Source organism: Balaenoptera physalus (assembly GCF_965194825.1).
Source record: "Balaenoptera physalus genome assembly, chromosome: 2".
In the NCBI taxonomy this organism is placed as follows: domain Eukaryota; kingdom Metazoa; phylum Chordata; class Mammalia; order Artiodactyla; family Balaenopteridae; genus Balaenoptera; species Balaenoptera physalus.
The window spans coordinates 161054079-161073898 of NC_138883.1; the positions used below are offsets into that span (position 1 = coordinate 161054079).

General features: G+C 39.3%; 2 protein-coding genes across 11 annotated transcripts in view; one reads left to right on the forward strand and one right to left on the reverse strand.

The window, feature by feature from the left end:
- MASTL (microtubule associated serine/threonine kinase like) overlaps positions 1-9338 on the forward strand; it is a 75068-nt gene extending 65730 nt beyond the window's left edge. Inside the window, exon 13 of the mRNA XM_082449707.1 lies at positions 8789-9338. The gene's annotated coding sequence lies outside the window, so the exon portion shown is untranslated. The remainder of the gene's footprint in view (positions 1-8788) is intronic.
- The window catches only part of ACBD5 (acyl-CoA binding domain containing 5), a gene marked incomplete at its 3' end in the record, with an annotated part of 38828 nt that extends 20653 nt beyond the window's left edge, over positions 1-18175 (reverse strand). For 2 of the 10 annotated variants that reach the window (XM_082449748.1, XM_082449750.1), the window contains exons 1-6: positions 14164-14309; positions 13807-13975; positions 9348-9468; positions 5682-5754; positions 2933-3047; positions 2797-2829 (exon numbers count right to left, since the gene is read on the reverse strand). In XM_082449748.1, coding sequence (XP_082305874.1) covers positions 2797-2829; positions 2933-3047; positions 5682-5754; positions 9348-9468; positions 13807-13975; positions 14164-14178 — 526 coding nt within the window. In that variant the 5' untranslated portion in view covers positions 14179-14309. Of the gene's footprint in view, positions 1-2796; positions 2830-2932; positions 3048-5681; positions 5755-9347; positions 9469-13806; positions 13976-14163; positions 14383-15295 lie in introns of those variants that run through there. The other 8 variants (XM_082449751.1, XM_082449752.1, XM_082449753.1 and 5 more) reach the window with 7 other exon arrangements.
- Positions 18176-19820: the final 1645 nt, after the last annotated feature.

Genomic DNA, 19820 nt, shown 5'->3' on the forward strand with positions numbered 1-19820 from the left:
CCACAACTACTGAGCCCGTGCGCCTAGAGCCCACGCTCCACAACAAGAGAAGCCACCGCAATAAGAAGCCCGTGCACCTCAATGAAGAGCAGCCCCTGCTTGCCACAACTAGAGAAAGCCCGCGCACAGCAACGAAGACCCAACGCAGCCAAAAATAAAATAAATTAATTTTTAAAAAAAAGGACAAAGATGTCTGCTTTTGTCATCTCTATTTAATACTGTACTGGAAGTTCTAGTTAGGGCAATCAGGCAAGAAAAATAAATTAAAGGCATCCAGACTGACAAGGAAGAATTAAAACGATCTCTGCAGATGACAAGCTCTTATACATAGAAAATCCTAAGTAATCTACAAAAAAACTATTAGAACTAATAAATCGTCAAGCAAGGTTGCAAGATACAAGATCAATATAGAAAAATTAATTGTATTTCTACAAGCTATCAACAAACAATCGAAAAATGAAATTAGAAAATTCAATTTACAATAGCAGCAAAAGAATAAAATAACTAGCAATTGAAAGAAATTAAAGAACATTTAAATAAATGGATTAGAAGACAATATTGTTGAGATGACAATACTTCCAAAAGTGATCTATGATTCATTGCAATCCCTAACAAAATTCCAGCTGGCCATTTTTGCAAAAACTGACAAGCTGATTCTGAAGTTCATAGGGACATTCAAGGAATCAAGAATAGTCAAAAATGGGAATTCCCTGGTGGTCCAGTGGTTAGGGCTCTGCACTTCCACTGCAGGGGGCATGGGTTCGATTCCTGATCAGGGAACTAAGATCCCGCAAGCCGTGTGGCATGGCCAGAAAAAAAAAAGTATAGTCAAAACAATGTTGAAAAAGAACAAAGTTGGAGAGCTTACACTTCCTGATTTCAAAACTTACTATGTATATATATTCTGAAAAAGCCCATGTGACATAGATAATCTGTTCTACTGGGCCTAAATGGCTACTTTTAACAAGATTCTTTATTTAAGAAACAAACTCAAGATTGCAAACTGTCTTGCAACTTGGCAATATCTTACAAAATTGGAAACACTCATCAAACGCCCACAACCTTTGATCCAATGATTATATTTCTAATATAATTTCTTACAGATATACTTCCACATATGTAAAGTGACATCTGTACATGGTTACTTTCAGCAGCATCTTTTGAAGATCAGAAGAGGAAACAATCTAAATTCCATTAGAGTGGTACAGGTTAAATAAATTATGGTATAGGTCTGCATCCCTTACAACTCTTGGATCTAGGTATGATTTGAAATCCAGAGTTTTCTAATTTTGCAAAGGTCATATACTATACATAATGTATAGTATATGACACCTTCAACAGAGTCTAAGACAGCTCTCACTAAAAAAAAAAAAAAAAAAATTAAGATATTTGTAGCAAAATATAAGAGCCGTACAAAATAGGATAAAAACTTAAAATAGCCTCATGTCATTTAAGGTCAAGGTTTGCTCCTCCTGTTCATGTTAGGACAGGTTTTGCTCTCAAATGGGTTATCAAAAAAGCTTTATCAAGCCTTTTGAACTCTTAAATTATAGCTAAGGGATTATGGATCTGAGCCTTTATTATCATTTTTCACTCTTCCTTGTTTTTATAGCTAGTTGTTTCAACATTTGCCTCTGGCAGTAGGCTGGACACAACCAAAGCAGGTCCTGATTTATTCCCCTCTGCATCCTAATAACACACTTCACAAACAGAAAACATTTTTTTTTTTCTGACTTGAATAAGTATGAATTATAAAGAAGATTATTTGTTAATATTTGACCCCTCTAGGTAGACAAATCAGATACAGAGGGTGTGGTACAGAGTTATGCCCAGTAAAAGTCACCATCAGTTACTATGGCGGACACAAACTGCAGGCCTTATGACAGAACAGGAAGATTACTGTTTCGATCAATTAGTAAAAGATGCCTTGTGAATGGAATGCCAAGAAAAAAAAACGGATGGCCAGGCTGATTTTTATTTAAAACATATATAATTGTCATTTAGAATGACTCCTACGAGCTCATTTCACTCTGTTTTCTAAAACAATTTAAAGAGCAAATGTTTATGGCTAATACCAGCAAATCTGCAGATTATTCATCTCCTGCTAGTACGTAAAATGATACGACTTTCAATTCATTACTGAGAACATGAAAACAGAACTCTAAAAAAAAAGACCAAGTGAGGTGAATTCACTGACGTCTTGTTTTAGCTAGCTACACTAGAGTTAAACCATACTATAAACATATTCACTTAAAATTAGCTAGCAAGTCATTTCAGCCATAGCAATATAATAGCTAATATAATTAGCTAATATAATTCATAAAGCAAAATAGAAAATATGAAATATGAATCATAAAAATAAAACCATGAATTGTTATAATTTTGTATACAAATGAACCGTCTGTCATGTTTTAATAACCTAAGGGCAAAAATTACGGTTTATACCAACAAGCACCTACTGAATAGCACAGGGAACTCTGTTCAATATTCTGTAATAACCTAAATGGGAAAAGAATTTGAAAAAGAAGAGATACATGTATATGTATAACTGAATCACTTCGTTGTACACTGAAACTAACACAACATTGTTAATCAACTATGCTCCAATATAAAATAAAAATTTTTTTAAACTCTGAAAAAAAAATTAGGGTTTATAATATTTTGGAACTTTGTGCAATGTATTTGCTTGAAAGAAAACTCTTGAGTGAAAAGCCCATAAGTTATATAAATTTGTGCAGAGTTCTTTTGGCATATAAATTTTAAACCAAAGTTTTACATGGATTTCATTATTCCTACCTTCTAAGTATTTAGAGATTTTCTCCACTTGGACTGGCATGTGAAAGTAAAAAAAAAAATTAGACATATAATATAAATATTAATACATGCATAATATATCAGCTGCTGAATGAAAAACTAGGTAAAAGAGTCCAACCTGAGGTTAAATCAGAACTTCTGCCACTCTTTTTGTCTTCTACAATTTCATAAAACGGACCAATGACATGTAGCAATTCTTCAACTTTTTCAGTCATTGGCATAGTTTCAAGAATCTGTAATCAAAAGAAACAAATCCTGTGAAAACAAACTATTAATGTGATCCACACTAGCACCAAATAATATATTTATAATTTACTTACCGATAACTTTGAGATTTGAAGTGCTTTTATAGACTCCTGAAAGTATCTATGTTAATTACATATTGATGCATATACCACCCTAGGAAAATTTCAAGTAAAGATTTAAAAGCGTTCTCATTTTGGAAACTATTTTACATAAGCTTCGTGTAAAATTTTATATAATAAGCTATAGATTGTGCATTAAGCACTAAAGACACTAATGTAAAATAAAATAGAAAATTGTGGGGTTAGAGTAAAATTATTATGTCTGTTCTTTAAAACCAAGGTAGTGTTTTTAAAAGGGTGTTAAGTAAAGTAGGAAATGGCAACCACTTTCAGACACCTTCATAACTACGGGCCAATTTAGAATCATCAAGTTTAAAGAGCAAGGTAAATTAGGTGGGAAAGTATTCAAATAAAGAGCCATCAACTGATGACTGACAAAATAAAGTATTTCTATATATGGAATATTTTGCAGATATTAAAAAGACTAAGATTAGTTCTGTGTGTGCTGACTGGAAAAATATCTATAAATTTTTTTTTACAGGCAAAAAGCTAGTAGCTGCACAGTATGTTTAATATGATACCATTATTGGTTTTCTTTCTTTTTTTAAATAATAGGATATATATATACACACATGTCTTTTCTGTATCAATCTACAAAATACAATTAAAAGTAATTACCACTAAATAGTTAAAATGGAGGGAATGAGGAAAGATTATAACAATATTTAAAGAAAAAAGAATGTTATCAAACCAAAGCTGTACATTATCGTTCTCTCTCTGCTTTTGAAAGACTCCTTTGTTCTGCTACTGATATACTTAACAGCCAAAAGAACTAAGCTCTGACCTCTTTTATAGAAAAACAAAGTCCACCAAATAAAAACTGTGAAAATGTAACAAAGTGCACAACTTTGAGCAATGTAGAAGACATTAAAACAAAACAAATTACTCTGAATCTACCAAATAAAAAGTACTACAGAGGTTAATACTATCAAAGCATCTGGCAAAAAAATATTCCTACAAATACTGAACCAATCTTTATAATTAAAATTCACCACAACATTGCCTTGGGTAATGAGGGGAGTCAGCTCTTTTTCTCTTAGGTTGCTGAATTACTCTGAATTAAGAGCTTTTAAGCAGTAACTGTAATGTATTAGCGGTTCTACCATTTTTAAAATATTTAAATCTTTTTCTAATTACAATAAAATTTATCTTATTCTACATGAAAAAATATATTCCTTTTTTACATATTTTCTCTATGTTCAAAGATTATTTAAGATTATTATACAGATCTAGATTTCACAACTTCTGATCCATTACCAACATATCAATACAAATGTTCCTTTATAAAAAGGCAGTAAGATCATCTTTAAAAATCCATGATTTCTTCATTAATTTGCTCCTTGAAGAGCTAGTTAATAAAGAATGCCCTCTTTACTAGTTACCAGAGAAACTAAAAGCATCCTTGTCTTATTCTGCTTCTGAAGGATTTTTGCATTCACAGAAAAATGCTTGTTACTGATAAATCCAGTGATAGAAACATCTCAACTTATGAGTCAACACTTGTATGAGAACACTGTTGAGCAGTCTTGTTACCTATTTCTCATAAAGTTTCAAAACAGAAATGTTTTCAAGACAGCCCAGTTAAGTCCCACACTCCTGAGTAAGGGAAATCAGTATTTGAAAAGATTCCTATCTATATACTTTCTGCAGAAGTCAACGATAGAGAAAGATAACAAAGATGAAAAAATGAAAACATGGGACTTCCCTGGTGGCACAGTGGTTAAGAATCCACCTTCCAATGTAGGGGACACGGGTTCGAGCCCTGGTCTGGGAAGATTCCCACATGCCATGGAGCACCTAAGCCCGTATGCCACAACTACTGAGCCTGCGCTTTAGAGCCCACAAGCCACAACTACTGAGCCCGTGTGCCACAACTACTGAAGCCCACATGCCTAGAGCCTGTGCTCCACGACGAGAAGCCATTGCAATGAGAAGCCCGCACACCACAACGAAGAGTAGCCGCTCGCCGCAACTCGAGAAGGCCCGCATGCAGCAACAAAGACCCAAGGCAGCCAAAAATAAATAAAATAAAATAAATAAACTTATTTAAAAAAAGAAAAGAAAAGAAAATAGCATGTCCCCACAACGTGGCACATCTGAAGAAAAAAACATTTACCTTAAGATGAACTTTAATGAGACAGATAAAGCCCTGATAAACTCAGTAATCTAGATTCTGTATTCTAACATATTACAATCTCTTTGTTCCTAAAAACAAAGCAGCTAATTTGCCTGATAAAAAAACTAAATCAAAGCTGCTCTAAATAGGGACCTCCCTGGTGGTCCAATGCGTAGGACTCTGTGCTCCCAGTGCAGGGGGCCCAGGTCCGATCCCTTGTCGGGGAACTAAATCCCACATTCATGCCACAACTAAAGAGCCTACATGCCTCAACGAAGATCCCATGGGCCACAGCTAAGACCTGGCACAGCCAAAATTAATAAATAAAAATAAAAAAAAAACTGCTCTAAGTAGTTTTATTTTCTATTGTGAATTATTTTCCCTACCTTTTTCATTTCTTCAACGTATGCAATCATGGCTTCCTCTTTGGTCATATCACCCAATGAATTCCAAGCATCCCTAGAAATAAAAATATCCAAATAACTACAGAAAGACACCTGATTTCAATTGCTCAGAATACAATTTATAGTTATTGCTATAGGATCATTAATTTAAAACAGGCTTTACTTAAAGCTATATTAATGTTTCCAAAGGATCTCTTTAAATGCACCACCTTGAAGAAAAATATCACAGTGAATAAAATGGCAAATTAAATAGTAGCTAAAACTAAGAAGTATAAACCTATCTATAGACCATAAATTATAGGGACTACATTATATAGTCTCTATAATCTCTATATAGATTATAGAGACCGTAGACGGTTCATAATTATTTGCTAAGAACTCTTTAAAAGTCTTTATATCATTATAAATAACAGTGACAAAAATGAACATTTTAGAAACTCTACATGAACTGTCACAGTCATGTTTCAAATGAACAGAAGTTTTGGTTAATTTTTTTTTTTTTTTATTTTTTGGCTGCATTGGGTCTTCGTTGCTGCACGTGGGCTTTCTCTAGTTGTGGCGACCAGGGGCTACCCTTCGTTGCAGTGCGCGGGCTTCTCATTGCAGTGGCTTGTTTTGTTGTGGAGCACGGACTCTAGGCGCCTGGGCTTCAGTAGTTGTGGCTCGCGCGCTCAGTAGTTGTGGCTCACGGGCTCTAGAGAGCAGGCTCAGTAGTTGTGGCACACGGGCTTAGTTGCTCCGCAGCATGTGGGACCTTCCTGGACCAGGGCTCGAACCCATGTCCCCTGCATGGGCAGGCGGATTCTTAACCATTGTGCCACCAGGGAAGCCCATGCCTCCGTTCTAGAGCCCACGCGCCTAGAGCGCATGTTCCACAGCAAGAGAAGCCACTGCAGTGAGAAGCCCACGCACCGCAATGAGGAGCAGCCCCCGCTCGCCACAACTAGAGAAAGCCCGCAGGCAGCAACGAAGACTACGCAGCCAAAAGTAATAAATAAATAAATTTATATTAAAAAAATAAGAGTCTAACACTTGAAAAATGGAAAAGGTTTCTTACTTCTAAAAAAAAAATGAAAATGTGAGGGACAGGAAAATTTTAAAGCCTCAAATAATGAGAAGAGCCCTTTGAAATTTTTGCCTAAAAAGAAAACCTCTCATTTTAGAGATATTTTCCAGAAGCAGTTTAACTCCACCAAAGTTCAATTCTGAGGAAAATCATTAAGTAAATAAATAACTTTTCTTCAAACAGCTTAAATAACATATTGCTCTTACATTTAACTTAATATGACTAGTCATAAAGATCTTAGAGGAAAGTACAGGACTAAGAAATCCTCAAAGATGAGGTATCACCTCACACCAGTCAGAATGGCCATCACCAAAAAATCTATAGACAATAAATGCTGGAGAGGGTGTGGAGAAAAGGGAACCCTCTTGCACTGTTGGTGGGAATGTAAATTGATACAGCCACTATGGAGAACAGTATGGAGGTTCCTTAAAAAACTAAAAATAGAACTACCATATGACCCAGCAATCCCACTACTGGGCATATACCCTGAGAAAACCATAATTCAAAAAGAGTCATGTACCACAATGTTCGTTGCAGTTCTATTTACAATAGCCAGGACACGGAAACAACCTAAGTGTCCATCGACAGATGAATGGATAAATATGTGACACATATATACAATGGAATATTACTCAGCCATAAAAAGAAACGAAATTGAGTTATTTGTAGTGAGGTGGATGGACCTAGAGACTGTCAAACAGAGTGCAGTAAGTCAGAAAGAGAAAAATAAATACTGAACACTAACACATATATATGGAATCTAAAACAAACAAAAAAAAGGTTCTGAAGAACCTAGGGGCAGGACAGGAATAAAGACGCAGACATAGAGAATGGACTTGAGGACACGGGGAGGGGGAAGGGTAAGCTGGGACGAAGTGAGAGAGTGGCATGGACTTATATATACTACTAAATGTAAAATAGCTAGTGGGAAGCAGCCACATAGCACAGGGAGATCAGCTCGGTGCTTTGTGACCACCTAGAGGGGTGGGATAGGGAGGGTGGGAGGGAGACGCAAGAGGGAGGCGATATGGGGATGTATGTGTATGTATAGCTGATTCACTTTGTTATACAGCAGAAACTAACACACCATTGTAAAGTAATTATACTCCAATAAAGATGTTAAAAAAAAAAAAAAAGAAAGAAATCCTCAAAGGAGTTTAAGGACTTCCAATGCAGGGTGAAGAAACTTAGCCATCAAAACATGTGGTTCTTGGGGCTTCCCTGGTGGCGCAGTAGTTGAGACTCTGCCTGCCAATGCAGGGGACATGGGTTCGAGCCCTGGTCTGGGAAGATCCCGCATGCCACGGAGCAACTGGGCCCGTGAGCCACAACTACTGAGCCTGCGCGTCTGGAGCCTGTGCTCCGCAACAAGAGAGGCCACGATAGTGAGAGGCCCGCGCACCACGATGAAGAGTGGCCCCCGCTTGCCGCAACTAGAGAAAGCCCTCACACAGAAACAAAGACCCAACACAGCCAAAAATAAATATAAAAATAAATTTAAAACAAACAAACAAACGTGGCTCTTAAAGACTTACTCTGCCAATTAGCACACTCTGTTCCTGACGTACATGACGTATGGTCATGTTAGACATCAGACATCCTGTTAGACATTTGTCACCTCTTCAATAGTGTTTAAGAACATCAAATGTTAGTCAACTGGAAACATGGCAGAGGTATTTTGTGATTCTATTAAATATATTAAAAATGAAATTTCTATTCAGGTACAGTGGAACAGGAGTGACAGCTTAGATAAAAAGTAAGGCAGAACCTGAGTCATGCTCCTAGTTATTTATTATCTCAATGGCTCAAAGCAAACAAGGTCACCTGACAAGCAAGAGGTCACTCTTCTTCTTGGCAGGTAAAAGAGGCAGAAGAGTCTGTTGTTTCTTTAATGTAGTTTGGGACTTATTCTTGGCATAATAAAAAGAACAAACTCCATAAAAGGAAACACTAATTGAAAATGCTTTTATATCTTTGATAAATCTACCTCTTTTGGTTTTATTGTCTTCTTTTCTTCCCCAAGACCTTCCTATTTGTGTGAAATTGTGTTAAGAGCACACAGAGGGAGCTTCCCTGGTGGCGCAGTGGTTAAGAATCCACCTGCCCATGCAGGGGACACAGGTTCGAGCCCTGGCCCAGGAAGATCCCACATGCCGTAGAGCAACTAAGCCCGTGTGCCACAACTACTGAGCCTGCGCTCTAGAGCCCGCGAGCCACAACTACTGAGCCCGCGTGCCACAACTACTGAAGCCCGCGTGCCTAGAGCCCATGCTCCACAACAAGAGAAGCCACCGCAATGAGAAGCCCACGCACCGCAACAAAGAGTAGCCCCCGCTTACTGCAACTAGAGAAAGCCCGCGTGTAGCAATGAAGACCCAACGCAGCCAAAAATAAAGAAATTTATAAAAAAAAACCAAAAACCCTTGTTTAAAGAAAAAAAAAAGAGCACATAGAGGATAAAAATGTATCCAGTACCTAGAATACTTTGTGCACAGAATAATCCATAACCACATAAGTAACAGTCATATGATTATTATGTCATTAAACTCAAAATTATTTCATAGCTCTCTACATAAAATTACCATTTATATCTTCCAATAGGATCCCAGAATCCAGGCCTTGATAGTTTACAGGGTCCTTCAGTTGCCTGCTTATAAAAGCTATAGAACTTGAGCATCATTTCATTTGTTGGCTGGAATGAACCTATTGGAAACATACATTAAGTAAGATCACTTGGAGAACACAATTGATGAGCTAATGCTTAGCTTACTAACAGTGACTTTTTAATATTTCATTAATAGTTCAGACAATTTATTCTTATTTTACAGAAACAAAAGTTATGGCTCAGTTTATTTCTTTGATTTGAAAAAACTCTGAGATTTTACACTTTAATAACAACACCTAATATAGTTCAATAAATAACAGAATAAATGAATAAACATGTTGTAGATGTAACCAAAATAACTGGCAAATGTCATTTTAAAAAAAACAAATAAATTAAAATATAGAATAACTGTATCATGCAACTGTAATAAGGTATTTCTATTAAAAATTTGTGACAAACCACACTGACTAGCACAAATGAAAGTTAAATGTATACTCTGCTTAATAAAACTGCAACAGTAAGAAATTCAACTTCTCTTGGCCAAATTTCCGATTTCTCAGGGGATTAGGAACTTTGGCTAAAGCCAACCAGTGTGTACTGTGGTAGAAAAAGAATTAATCCAAGATAAAACAGATTTCTCACTTCCTACCTCCGTAGTTTTGGACATGCCAATTTCTTGAGAATCAGTCTAGCTTATGTTTCTAGCTTATCAATAAAGTTTTTTATGTTTAAAGTTTTCAAATTGTTTGAACAAGTGCTATAAGTTGCAATACTCTTAATGAGAGAGAAAAATTGGAATATAAATGTTTTATAACAACTAACTGGCTAAATAATTATGATATACATAAATTATGGGATTATTTATAACTACCGCCCTTAAAATTTTTACTGTAGAAAAATATAAAAAATAGCATGAGAAAGGTTTCAAGATCTACTATAAAATGAGAGTTAAACAGCAGTTTAAAACAGCATATCCAGCAAAATCCATTTTTACAAAATAAGTACCTATATACTTAAAAAGCAGAGTAGAAGGAAACATGTCAAAATGTTAAAAGAGGACAGATATCGCTGTCATAGGCATATAGATTACTTCTAGTTTCTTTTTTGCTTATTTGCATTTTTTAAAAATTTACATTTATTGTGCATTACTTTTGTTCCAAAATTTATTATGAAAACAAAAATTAAAACTGTAAAAAGATGTTTTTAAAACTTCATAGGGCTTCCCTGGTGGCACAGTGGTTGAGAATCTGCCTGCCAATGCAGGGGACGCACGTTAGAGCCCTGGTCTGGGAAGATCCCACATGCCACGGAGCAAGTAGGCTCATGAGCCACAACTACTGAGCCTGCGCGTCTGGAGCCTGTGCTCCGCAACAAGAGAGGCCACGACAGTGAGAGGCCCGCGCACCGCGATGAAGAGTGGCCCCCGCTTGCCACAACTAGAGAAAGCCCTCGCACAGAAACAAAGACCCAACGCAGCCAAAAATAAATAAATAAATTTACAAAAAAAAAAAAAAACAACTTCATAGATTGCATAATAATCTGATAACATGTAGTAATCAAAAGCTAGTAGTTTATAAACATTGTGAAAATTACAACACAGACAAGCTGAGAGCTGGTGTTTCAGGTTTGGCCAGGAGTGAATAATTAATTCCAAAATCACAATAATAAATTATCTACACAATATATGCTCATTTAGGAGTATCCATTAGATACAGTGTTTCAATGATACAGTCTTTATATAGCAGAGGGGAAAAAAATGGAGAAACTATAGTTAAAAATGGTTACCTAGGACTTCCCTGGTGGTGCAGCAGTTAAGAATCCGCCTGCCAATGCAGGGGACACGGGTTCGAGCCCTGGTCTGGGAAGATCCCACATGCCGCGGAGCAACTAAGCCCGTATGCCACAACTACTGAGCCTGTGCTCTAGAGCCCACGAGCCACAACTACTGAGCCCGCATGCCACAACTACTGAAGCCCGCAAGCCTAGAGCCCATGCTCTGCAACAAGAGAAGCCACCGCAATAAGCCTGCGTGCCGCAACGAAGAGTAGCCCCCGCTCGCCGCAACTGGAGAAAGCCTGTGCACAACAACAAAGACCCAACGCAGCCAAAAATAAATAAATAAATAAATAAATTTATTTATTAAAAAAATAAAAAAAGGTTACCTATTTAAATGACACAAACCTAAATTTAAAACATCAAAAGCCTCATCTCATAATATCTTCAGTAAGTTAATCAACTGAGATTTAAAAGTTTATTGGTTAAGGTGAGTAACATATACATTAGGTTAGAGCAAAAACTAATAACATATATTGAATGTATTCTGTGTATAAGACACTAGATAAAGTATAGTCTCTGTCCTCAAGGTGCTCACATACAACATCTTACAGAAAAACCTGAACAAACTTTTTGGCCAACCCAATACATTTGATATGTGTTTAAAACATTATATAGGAAAATAAATTTCTAAAGGTCAAGGTCATACCAAACATGGGTGCTATAGGATTCATTATAACTTTATGCCATACATAAAGATTAAGCAACAAGCAACAAAAAAACTATAAGAATATTTGCAAAATAATCCAGGACAGATGACACAACTTAAAAGTTTTACTGGGCTTCCCTGGTGGTGCAGTGGTTGAGAATCTGCCTGCCAATGCAGGGGACACGGGTTCGAGCCCTGGTCCAGGAAGATCCCACATGCTGCAGAGCAACTGGGCCAGTGAGCCACAATTACTGAGCCTGCGCGTCTGGAGCCTGTGCTCCGCAACAAGAGAGGCTGCGATAGTGAGAGGCCCGTGCACCGCGATGAAGAGTGGCCCCTGCTTGCCACAACTAGAGAAAGCCCTAGCATGGAAACGAAGACCCAACACAGCCATAAATAAATAAATAAATTTTAAAAAATAATAAAAATTTTAAAAAAAAGTTTTACTGTAAAACTATTTAATGATTAATTATAACAATACTTCTGCTTCAATTATTATCTATTTAGTTTCAGGAGATAATAGTACAGTACTGAACATTGCCCCACCCAGCTGCCCTTTGGCAGAGGTTCTTAACTTGGCAATACCTTCTTAAATGTTATATAAACACAAACTGTATTTACACTTATATGGGTTTCCTAATAAGTGATATATGGTGTCAGCAAAGATAGCAAACTATCATCAAGTCTAGCTCTATCAATTTTCAAAAAATATAAAAACGTGTGGTTTAGAAGGATGAAGGTACCATTTAAACAAAACTCTTAGAATCATGCCTTCCTGTAAACTCTCTTCATCAGACATTTAAAAAATCAATACCTAAATAAGTTCCTATGTTATTTCTCTACATTTTGTTCATTCACTCTTTTCTTTCAATCCCTCATATGTCCTCCTCCAATTTGGTGTTTGAGATTACAAAAGGAAAGCTACTTTGTGTATATTTGTTTTCAAAACCTTTTGTATCTGCACTTAATGAATGTTTGTTAATGGTATTGAACATTCATTACTTAGCCAAATGATAATTAATGAAAATAGGGAACATGACATTAAATACTATAGTAATATATTAGTGTTATATTCAGTTAGTTTTACACTCTGGCACAATGATAGTAGTTAAAAGTATTATTTAAAAAATACACGTTTATTGTGGAAAAATATACATTTATTGCAGAAAGATATGAAGTGAAAAGTCAAATTCCCCCTTTCCAAGCCTCTCCACCGAAAAAATATTTGAGTAACGGCCTTAAACTTCCCAACATTTGTCAAAGACAGAAAATTACAAATTCAAAAAGCGCTGCAAAACCCCAAACAGCATTAATATGAAGAAAACCATACCAAGACAGATCATAATCAAACTGCTCAAAACCAACGATAAAGAGAAAAATCTTGACAGAAGCCAGAGAAACGACAGGTTAAATATGAAAGAACAGCTCCAATGACTTTTCACCCAAGTTGCAAAGGTCCCACATGAGTATGAAAAAGAGAACACTAGGACCATAGAACAGGTTTGTTTGTTTTTTTTAAGTAGTAAATATATATGTACTTTTTAAATATGAGAAATCGTTTTACAAATGAATATAGTTGCTCTTTCCTTTCTTTCCCTTCATATCAAAAGTTTTCAAAAAGTAGACTTTATGAGTATGCGGCCCTAGGCATCCCCATCCCAGATTTTTTAAAAACACACCCAAATCCGCAGTCATTAAGGGACTTTTCTTTTCGACAACAATATAAACTGCTTAAAATCTGGATAATATATTTGTCTCAGGCTTGAGAGATCAGCAGGCAATTAATTCCCATCCGACACCTCCCCTTCAGTTACATGCCTTTTCAACGCAAAAAAAGAAGTAGGTTAAATAAGCAAGACTAGAAGCAGAAAGAAGGTTAAAGGAGGTGAGATTCAGAAACTGGGGCCTCAAGCCTCTGCAGAAGGCTTGTCCAGCCGGGCCCAAGTGCACGTACCATTTTTCGGCAAACTCTGGATCACCTTCACCGCCGCCTCAAACCGGGTTTCATGCACGGATCTCGTGTCCGCCATCTCCAGCCTCCAGCGCCGGCCCCGGTCCCAAGGTCTGTCGGCTGGAATCAGGCAGCAGCAGCAGCACCAGCTTTCCCAGGAGCCTGCATGAAACTGGAACATGGAGCGCAGCCGCGGATCAACATGCCCAAAGGGAGGAGGACCCGGAGCGCAGCTGGTCAGTTCCCCGTGGCCCTGCCCTATCCAGGCCACACAGTCTGAGATGGCCCGGCTCCTTCCTCCTCCCGGGGGCGTGACCTAGGCTGTGGAGGCCGGGCCGCCCAGACAGAAAAACAACTCACCGAGAGGAAGAGCATCTCTAGCAGAAGGCGGAGGGGCCCCGGGCACTGGTGGTCGCTGTGCCGCTGACCCACCCGCAGGACCCTGGCGGAGCGGCCACACCCCCCATCCCGGCGAGGTCCGTCTGTCCGTCCGCGCCCTCCCCGCAGCCCCGCCCCAGAGTCTTGGGGGGACCCACTCGCTACCGCCACCGTCGCCGCGCAGCAAACTCCACCCACCCGCCCAGCAGCCTTGGCGATGACGCGCGCCGTCTGTCTGTCCCTGGAAAAGGGCCGGAGAAAGCGGAAAAGAAGAGCAGCGAGACGGATCAGCGGAGGGCCCCGGGCTCGCTGTTTGAACAGGCCCGACCGATGTGTCGGCGCCAGGGCAGCCGAGGCGGGGTTGCAGCGCGTGTGGGCACCGCTGGGCAAAAAAAGGACTGTGGTCCCCAGCGCCTGTCCTCTCTTAGGTTAAGGTTTGAGAAAGGTGATGGGACTTAAGCAAAGAGCTTTAGATCCAGAGAGGCCTGGTGCGAACCTTAAGTTCTGCCATTTAAGTTCTGCGACCTAGGGCAAGTTACTTAGCCTCTCCAGCGGCAATCTTCCTAACACCCGAAAGGGTAGATGAAAGGATTAGGGATGCTGGATGGAGGTGCTTAGCAGTGCTTGGCTTGCAGGTCTTTGACAGCTTTAGCCGCCCCGAGACAAGGACGTCCGATCAACAACCAAAGGAGAGGGGAGGTTGCCTGCTACTTAGACTGGGCGAGGGGAGGGAGAGCATCTTCCCTTGCACCACCCCCGACTTCGATCCCTAGGGATCCGGGCTCCGTACAGCTCCAGCCCGAGCTAATGGGCGACAGGGCGTGGGGGAGGGGCGAACGAGGGACCTGTAGGGATCATCAACCCTAGAAAGAGGTACCCTGGGCCTTCACCTTTCTAGCACATCGCCCCCCCGTCCTCAGGCATCTAGGAAGCGCCCCCAGGCCCAACGCGGGGGTACTGCTATAGGTTTTGCGGGTGGAGTCCTGCGACCCGGAAATCCCAAAGTCGCTACGTCCCTTTGTCAGTTCGGGATGGGGTAGGAGGGTGACTAGTCCAAATCTAGGCGCAGACTCTTAAGTTACTCTTCCCTTGGAGCCGCAGTGCCGGCATTTACCTTGGTATTGCCGGGCAAGGCCTGTCCGGTAAGGTCCCCGACGCCCGCCCCTCTCCCTGCCCCGCGGGCTTGTGGGAAATGTAGTCCCCGCTCCGGGCGCTTCCGGACACCTCCCTCTGGCGGCGGGCGTTCCTCCCACCTGTTCCGGTTCGTTTTCTCTGTCCCGCAGATGCTGGAGCTGTTGCGACGGAAATCCCGCCTTCCTGCTGCGTCGCACTTTGTGCTACTTCAAAACACCACATCCGCTTCCAGCCAAAGGGATAGACGCTCAGTGGTGCCTTTCAGAGGTATCCCAGTGGGACTGGACTGGAGTCGGAGAACTGGGGTCTTATTTTTTGCTCCTGATGCTTACTAACTTTGAAATCGTGTGCTTTCAGATTACCGTCCAGGTAATAAAAACTACGGCTTACTGAGTGCCTGATAACTTGCCAAGCACATAACATGTATTCCAAAAACGTTGTAGGGTGTTTGTCAATGAGGAAATTGAACCATATTAACTCATTTGCCCAAGGTCAAGTAGCAGTAAGTACAGGAGTAAGTAGACAGAGCCAGGAGTCAGTCAGTGCAAAAAACTCTTGCTTTATATCTTGGACTTTTTCCAGGACACGAGTGAAAGAAACAGTGTCCAACTAGGGAGATTTTATGTGTTTAATATCTACCGCTTCCACTACTCTTTCCTTGCTCTTTTATTATATATCCTTTTCAGTTCCAGTCAGTCGTGCATACTTATAAGAGGGCTTGGGTATTCATTTCGTATCTAGGACTCCATTTTAGCAACTGTTCATTAAAGCTTATGTAATAAGCAAATTTACAGTACATTGGTCTTTAAGTTATGATGAATAAGAATTTTTCCGCCATTGACTTCTGTTGTATTTCCATTTGCTGATACTATGAATTTCCAATCAAGGAGAATAGCATAAGGAGAAAAGAAATTGAGGTTATTCAGGAAAAGGTATTTAAAAAGTAGCTCCTTCTTGCAGCTGTGCTGGTTTAGATGTGGTACTTCCTACTGAAATGTAATGATGAATATGATGGATTGAATCAGTTCCTAAGGTGCCTTCCAATTACGTAATCCTGTAATTCTACCTAAAATATATCTCATGGAACACTAATGCCTTTTAGTACTTTCAGTACAGTGCCTAATATGAAGCATTTATTTTAAATTGAGATATATTGACATATAACAATATATTAGTTTCAGGTGTACAACATAATGATTCGATATTTGTATACATTATGAAATGATCACTGCAGTAAATAAAGCATTATTGATCATGTATTTCTACAGATATTTTAATTAAGAATGGGTCCACTTCTTACACATGACCACAAGAAAGGTAAAATAGTACGTTTAAGGGTTTTAAGAAACATAAAGGAATAAATATTAAAATAAAAAGGATTCTTTTAGATGCTCCTTCCTTTACAAACATTTTAAAAGTCCTGCTGTGGCTCATGTAATGTAATTGACACTGAAGTTACAAAGCCTTTCAGGGAACTCAGTCTAGTGTGGGAAACAGACATGTAATGTAATAATTACACCACAATGCAGAAATATTAAAACTGAAAGATATAAAAAACACTGTATTATGTGTAACAAAAGTCAACTACAAAAGTGTTCATAATAGCACTGTTTGCTAACAGCCCAAACCTGGAAGCAACTCAGTGACCATCAACAGTGGAATAGGTAAATATGGACTATTGAAGAGCAATGAGAGCAAATGAACTACATCTGTTCAGCATCTTCTGTGAATCTCAGAGGCACAAGGAAAAAGAATCTAGATTCAAAAGAGACCATATTGTATGATTTTGTCTACATAAGTTTCAAACAGGCAAAACCAACGTATGTTCAAATTCAGGCTGGAGGTACAGTGTCTGGAAATGGGAAGAGGGAACTTTGAGGTTCTAGTATTGTTCTGTTTCTTGAGTTAGGTGCTTCTTACAGGGGTACAGGGGTATGTTCACTTTGTGTAACTACTGAAATGCATAACTAAGATTTGTTTATTTTTCTTTGTATATGTTATCCATCCTTCAATTAAAACTTTCATTTAAAAAATTTAAGTGCCATGGGAACAAGAGAAAGATTAAATTTATGTGACAGATGAGGGGGATGTCACAGAGGAAGCAACTTTTTAGCTGGTTCTTCTGGAATGGGGAGAGAGTCATTCTAGGTAGAGGTAGAAAAGCTAAAACAGGTGATCATTTTGTAATGTAGAGAAATATCGTTATCACTGTGTTGTGCACCAGGAACTAACATAGTGTTGTAGGTCAATTATACTTAAAAAGAAAAACAAACTCATAGAAAAAGAGATCAGATTTGCAGTTACCAGAGGTGGGAAGTGGAGGGAGGAGGAATTGGATGAAGGTGGTCAAAAGATACTAACTTCCAGTTATAAAATAAATACTAGGGATGTAATATACAACATGATTAATATAATTAACACTGCTGTATGATATATGCGAAAGTTGTTAGAGTAAATCCTAAGAGTTCTCATCACAGGTAAAAAATACTTCTTTTTCTTTTTTGTTTATTAAACTTCCTGTGATAATCATTTCAAGATGTATGTTAAATCATTATGCTGTACACCTTAAACTTATACAGTGCTGTATGTCAATTATATCTCAGTAAAACTGGAAGAAAAAAAGCTAAAACAGTACACCATATGTGATTAGCAGCAAGTTTGTTCACATGATGGCAACATAGTTATGAGGGAAGGTGGGTCAAAGCGCTGGATGAAAGGTCAAAGCACTGATTGAGGCCGACTTGAAGGTCATATATGCCATGCAAAGGAGTTTGTTATGGATCCATGAAGACTATTTTTGTATCAGCTACAGTTTGGTTAGGAAAGCAGAACTACTATGATTGATACGGTATAAGAGATTTTTTTTTTTTTTTTGGCTGCGTTGGGTCTTCGTTGCTGCGCACGGGCTTTCTCTAGTTGTGGCAAGGGGGGCTACTTTTCGTTGCAGTGCGCAGGCCTCTCATTGCAGTGGCCTCTCTCGTTGCAGAGCATGGGCTCTAGGTGCGCAGACTTCAGTAGTCGTGGTACGCGGGCTCAGTAGTTGTGGCTCTCAGGCTCTAGAGCACAGGCTCAGTAGTTGTGGCTCACGGGCTTAGTTGCTCTGTGGCATGTGGGATCTTCCTGGACCAGGGCTCGAACCCGTGTCCCCTGCATTGGCAGGCGGACTCTTAACCGCTGCGCCACCAGGGAAGCCCGGTATAAGAGAGCAATTACAGGGATTAGAGTTTACATAACTGTGGGAGCTGATAAAGAGGCCTTTGGAACACTTTGCCTCTGTTTCTGGAGGTGAGGCTAAAATGGCTATAGGTCAGCATATCTTATAGTCAGGAACTGGTGTGAAGGACTGAAGAGCAAACTGAGACCCCTAAGCACAAACTGAAACCAATGAGGACAAATTGAATCCTATGTTATCTCTCACTGCTTCTAAATTCAGTGATGTGCATATAACCTTCAGAACAAAATGGTACCAGTCTCCATGGAGCTGAACTCATGCCTGACCTAAGACCCAGAGAAGCTGTGTGTCAAGCTGCTACTCCATGCCTGGTATCCTTCAGAGCTGCTTCACTTCTGCCTGCCAAACCTCACATAAATTCATCTGGGAGGGGACTTCCCTGGTGGTGCAGCGGATAAGAATCCACCTGCCAATGCAGGGGACAGGGGTTCAATCCCTGGTCCGGGAAGATCCCACATGCCGCAGAGCAACTAAGCCCATGCGCCACAACTACTAAGCCGGCACACCAAGAGCCCGTGCTCCACAACAAGAGAAGCCACTCCAACGAGAAACCCATGCCTCACAAGGAAGAGCAGCCCCCATTCACCGCAACTAGAGAAAGCCCATGCACAGCAACGAAGATCCAATGCAGCCAAAAATAAATAAAATAAAATAAATAAAAATTTTTAAAAATTTTTTAAAATTCATCTGGGAGATACAGTTCTAGCTTCTCTAAGAATGATGACCCAATACAAATTCACCACAGTTATAATTATTACTTGGAGTGGCCAAATTTTATTCCAGAAATATATAGAAAGATAAACATTAAAAAATCTAACAGGGACTTCAGTGGTGGTCCAGTGGGTAAGACTCCGTGCTCCCAATGTAGGCGCTGGAGTTCAATCCCTGGCTGGGAAACTAGATCCCACATGCATGCCACAACTAAGAGTCCACATGCCGCAACTAAGACCTGGCACAGCCAAGATAAATATAAATAAATAAATATTTTTTAAAAAAGAGTTCTCATCACAAGGAAAAAAATTTTTTTTTATATCTAACCTAAATAAAAAGAGAAAATGAAAATACAAAAACCCAACCTTGGCTGTTATTCGGAAATACCATCTGTTATGGACTGAATGTTTGTGTCCCCAAAATTCATATGTTGAAGCCCTAACCCCCAATGTGATTGTATTTGGAGATAGGGCCTGTGATAAAGGCTAAATGAGGTCATAAGGGTGGGACCCAAATCCAATAGGGTGGTGCCCTTATACGAAGAGGAGGAGACACCAGAACT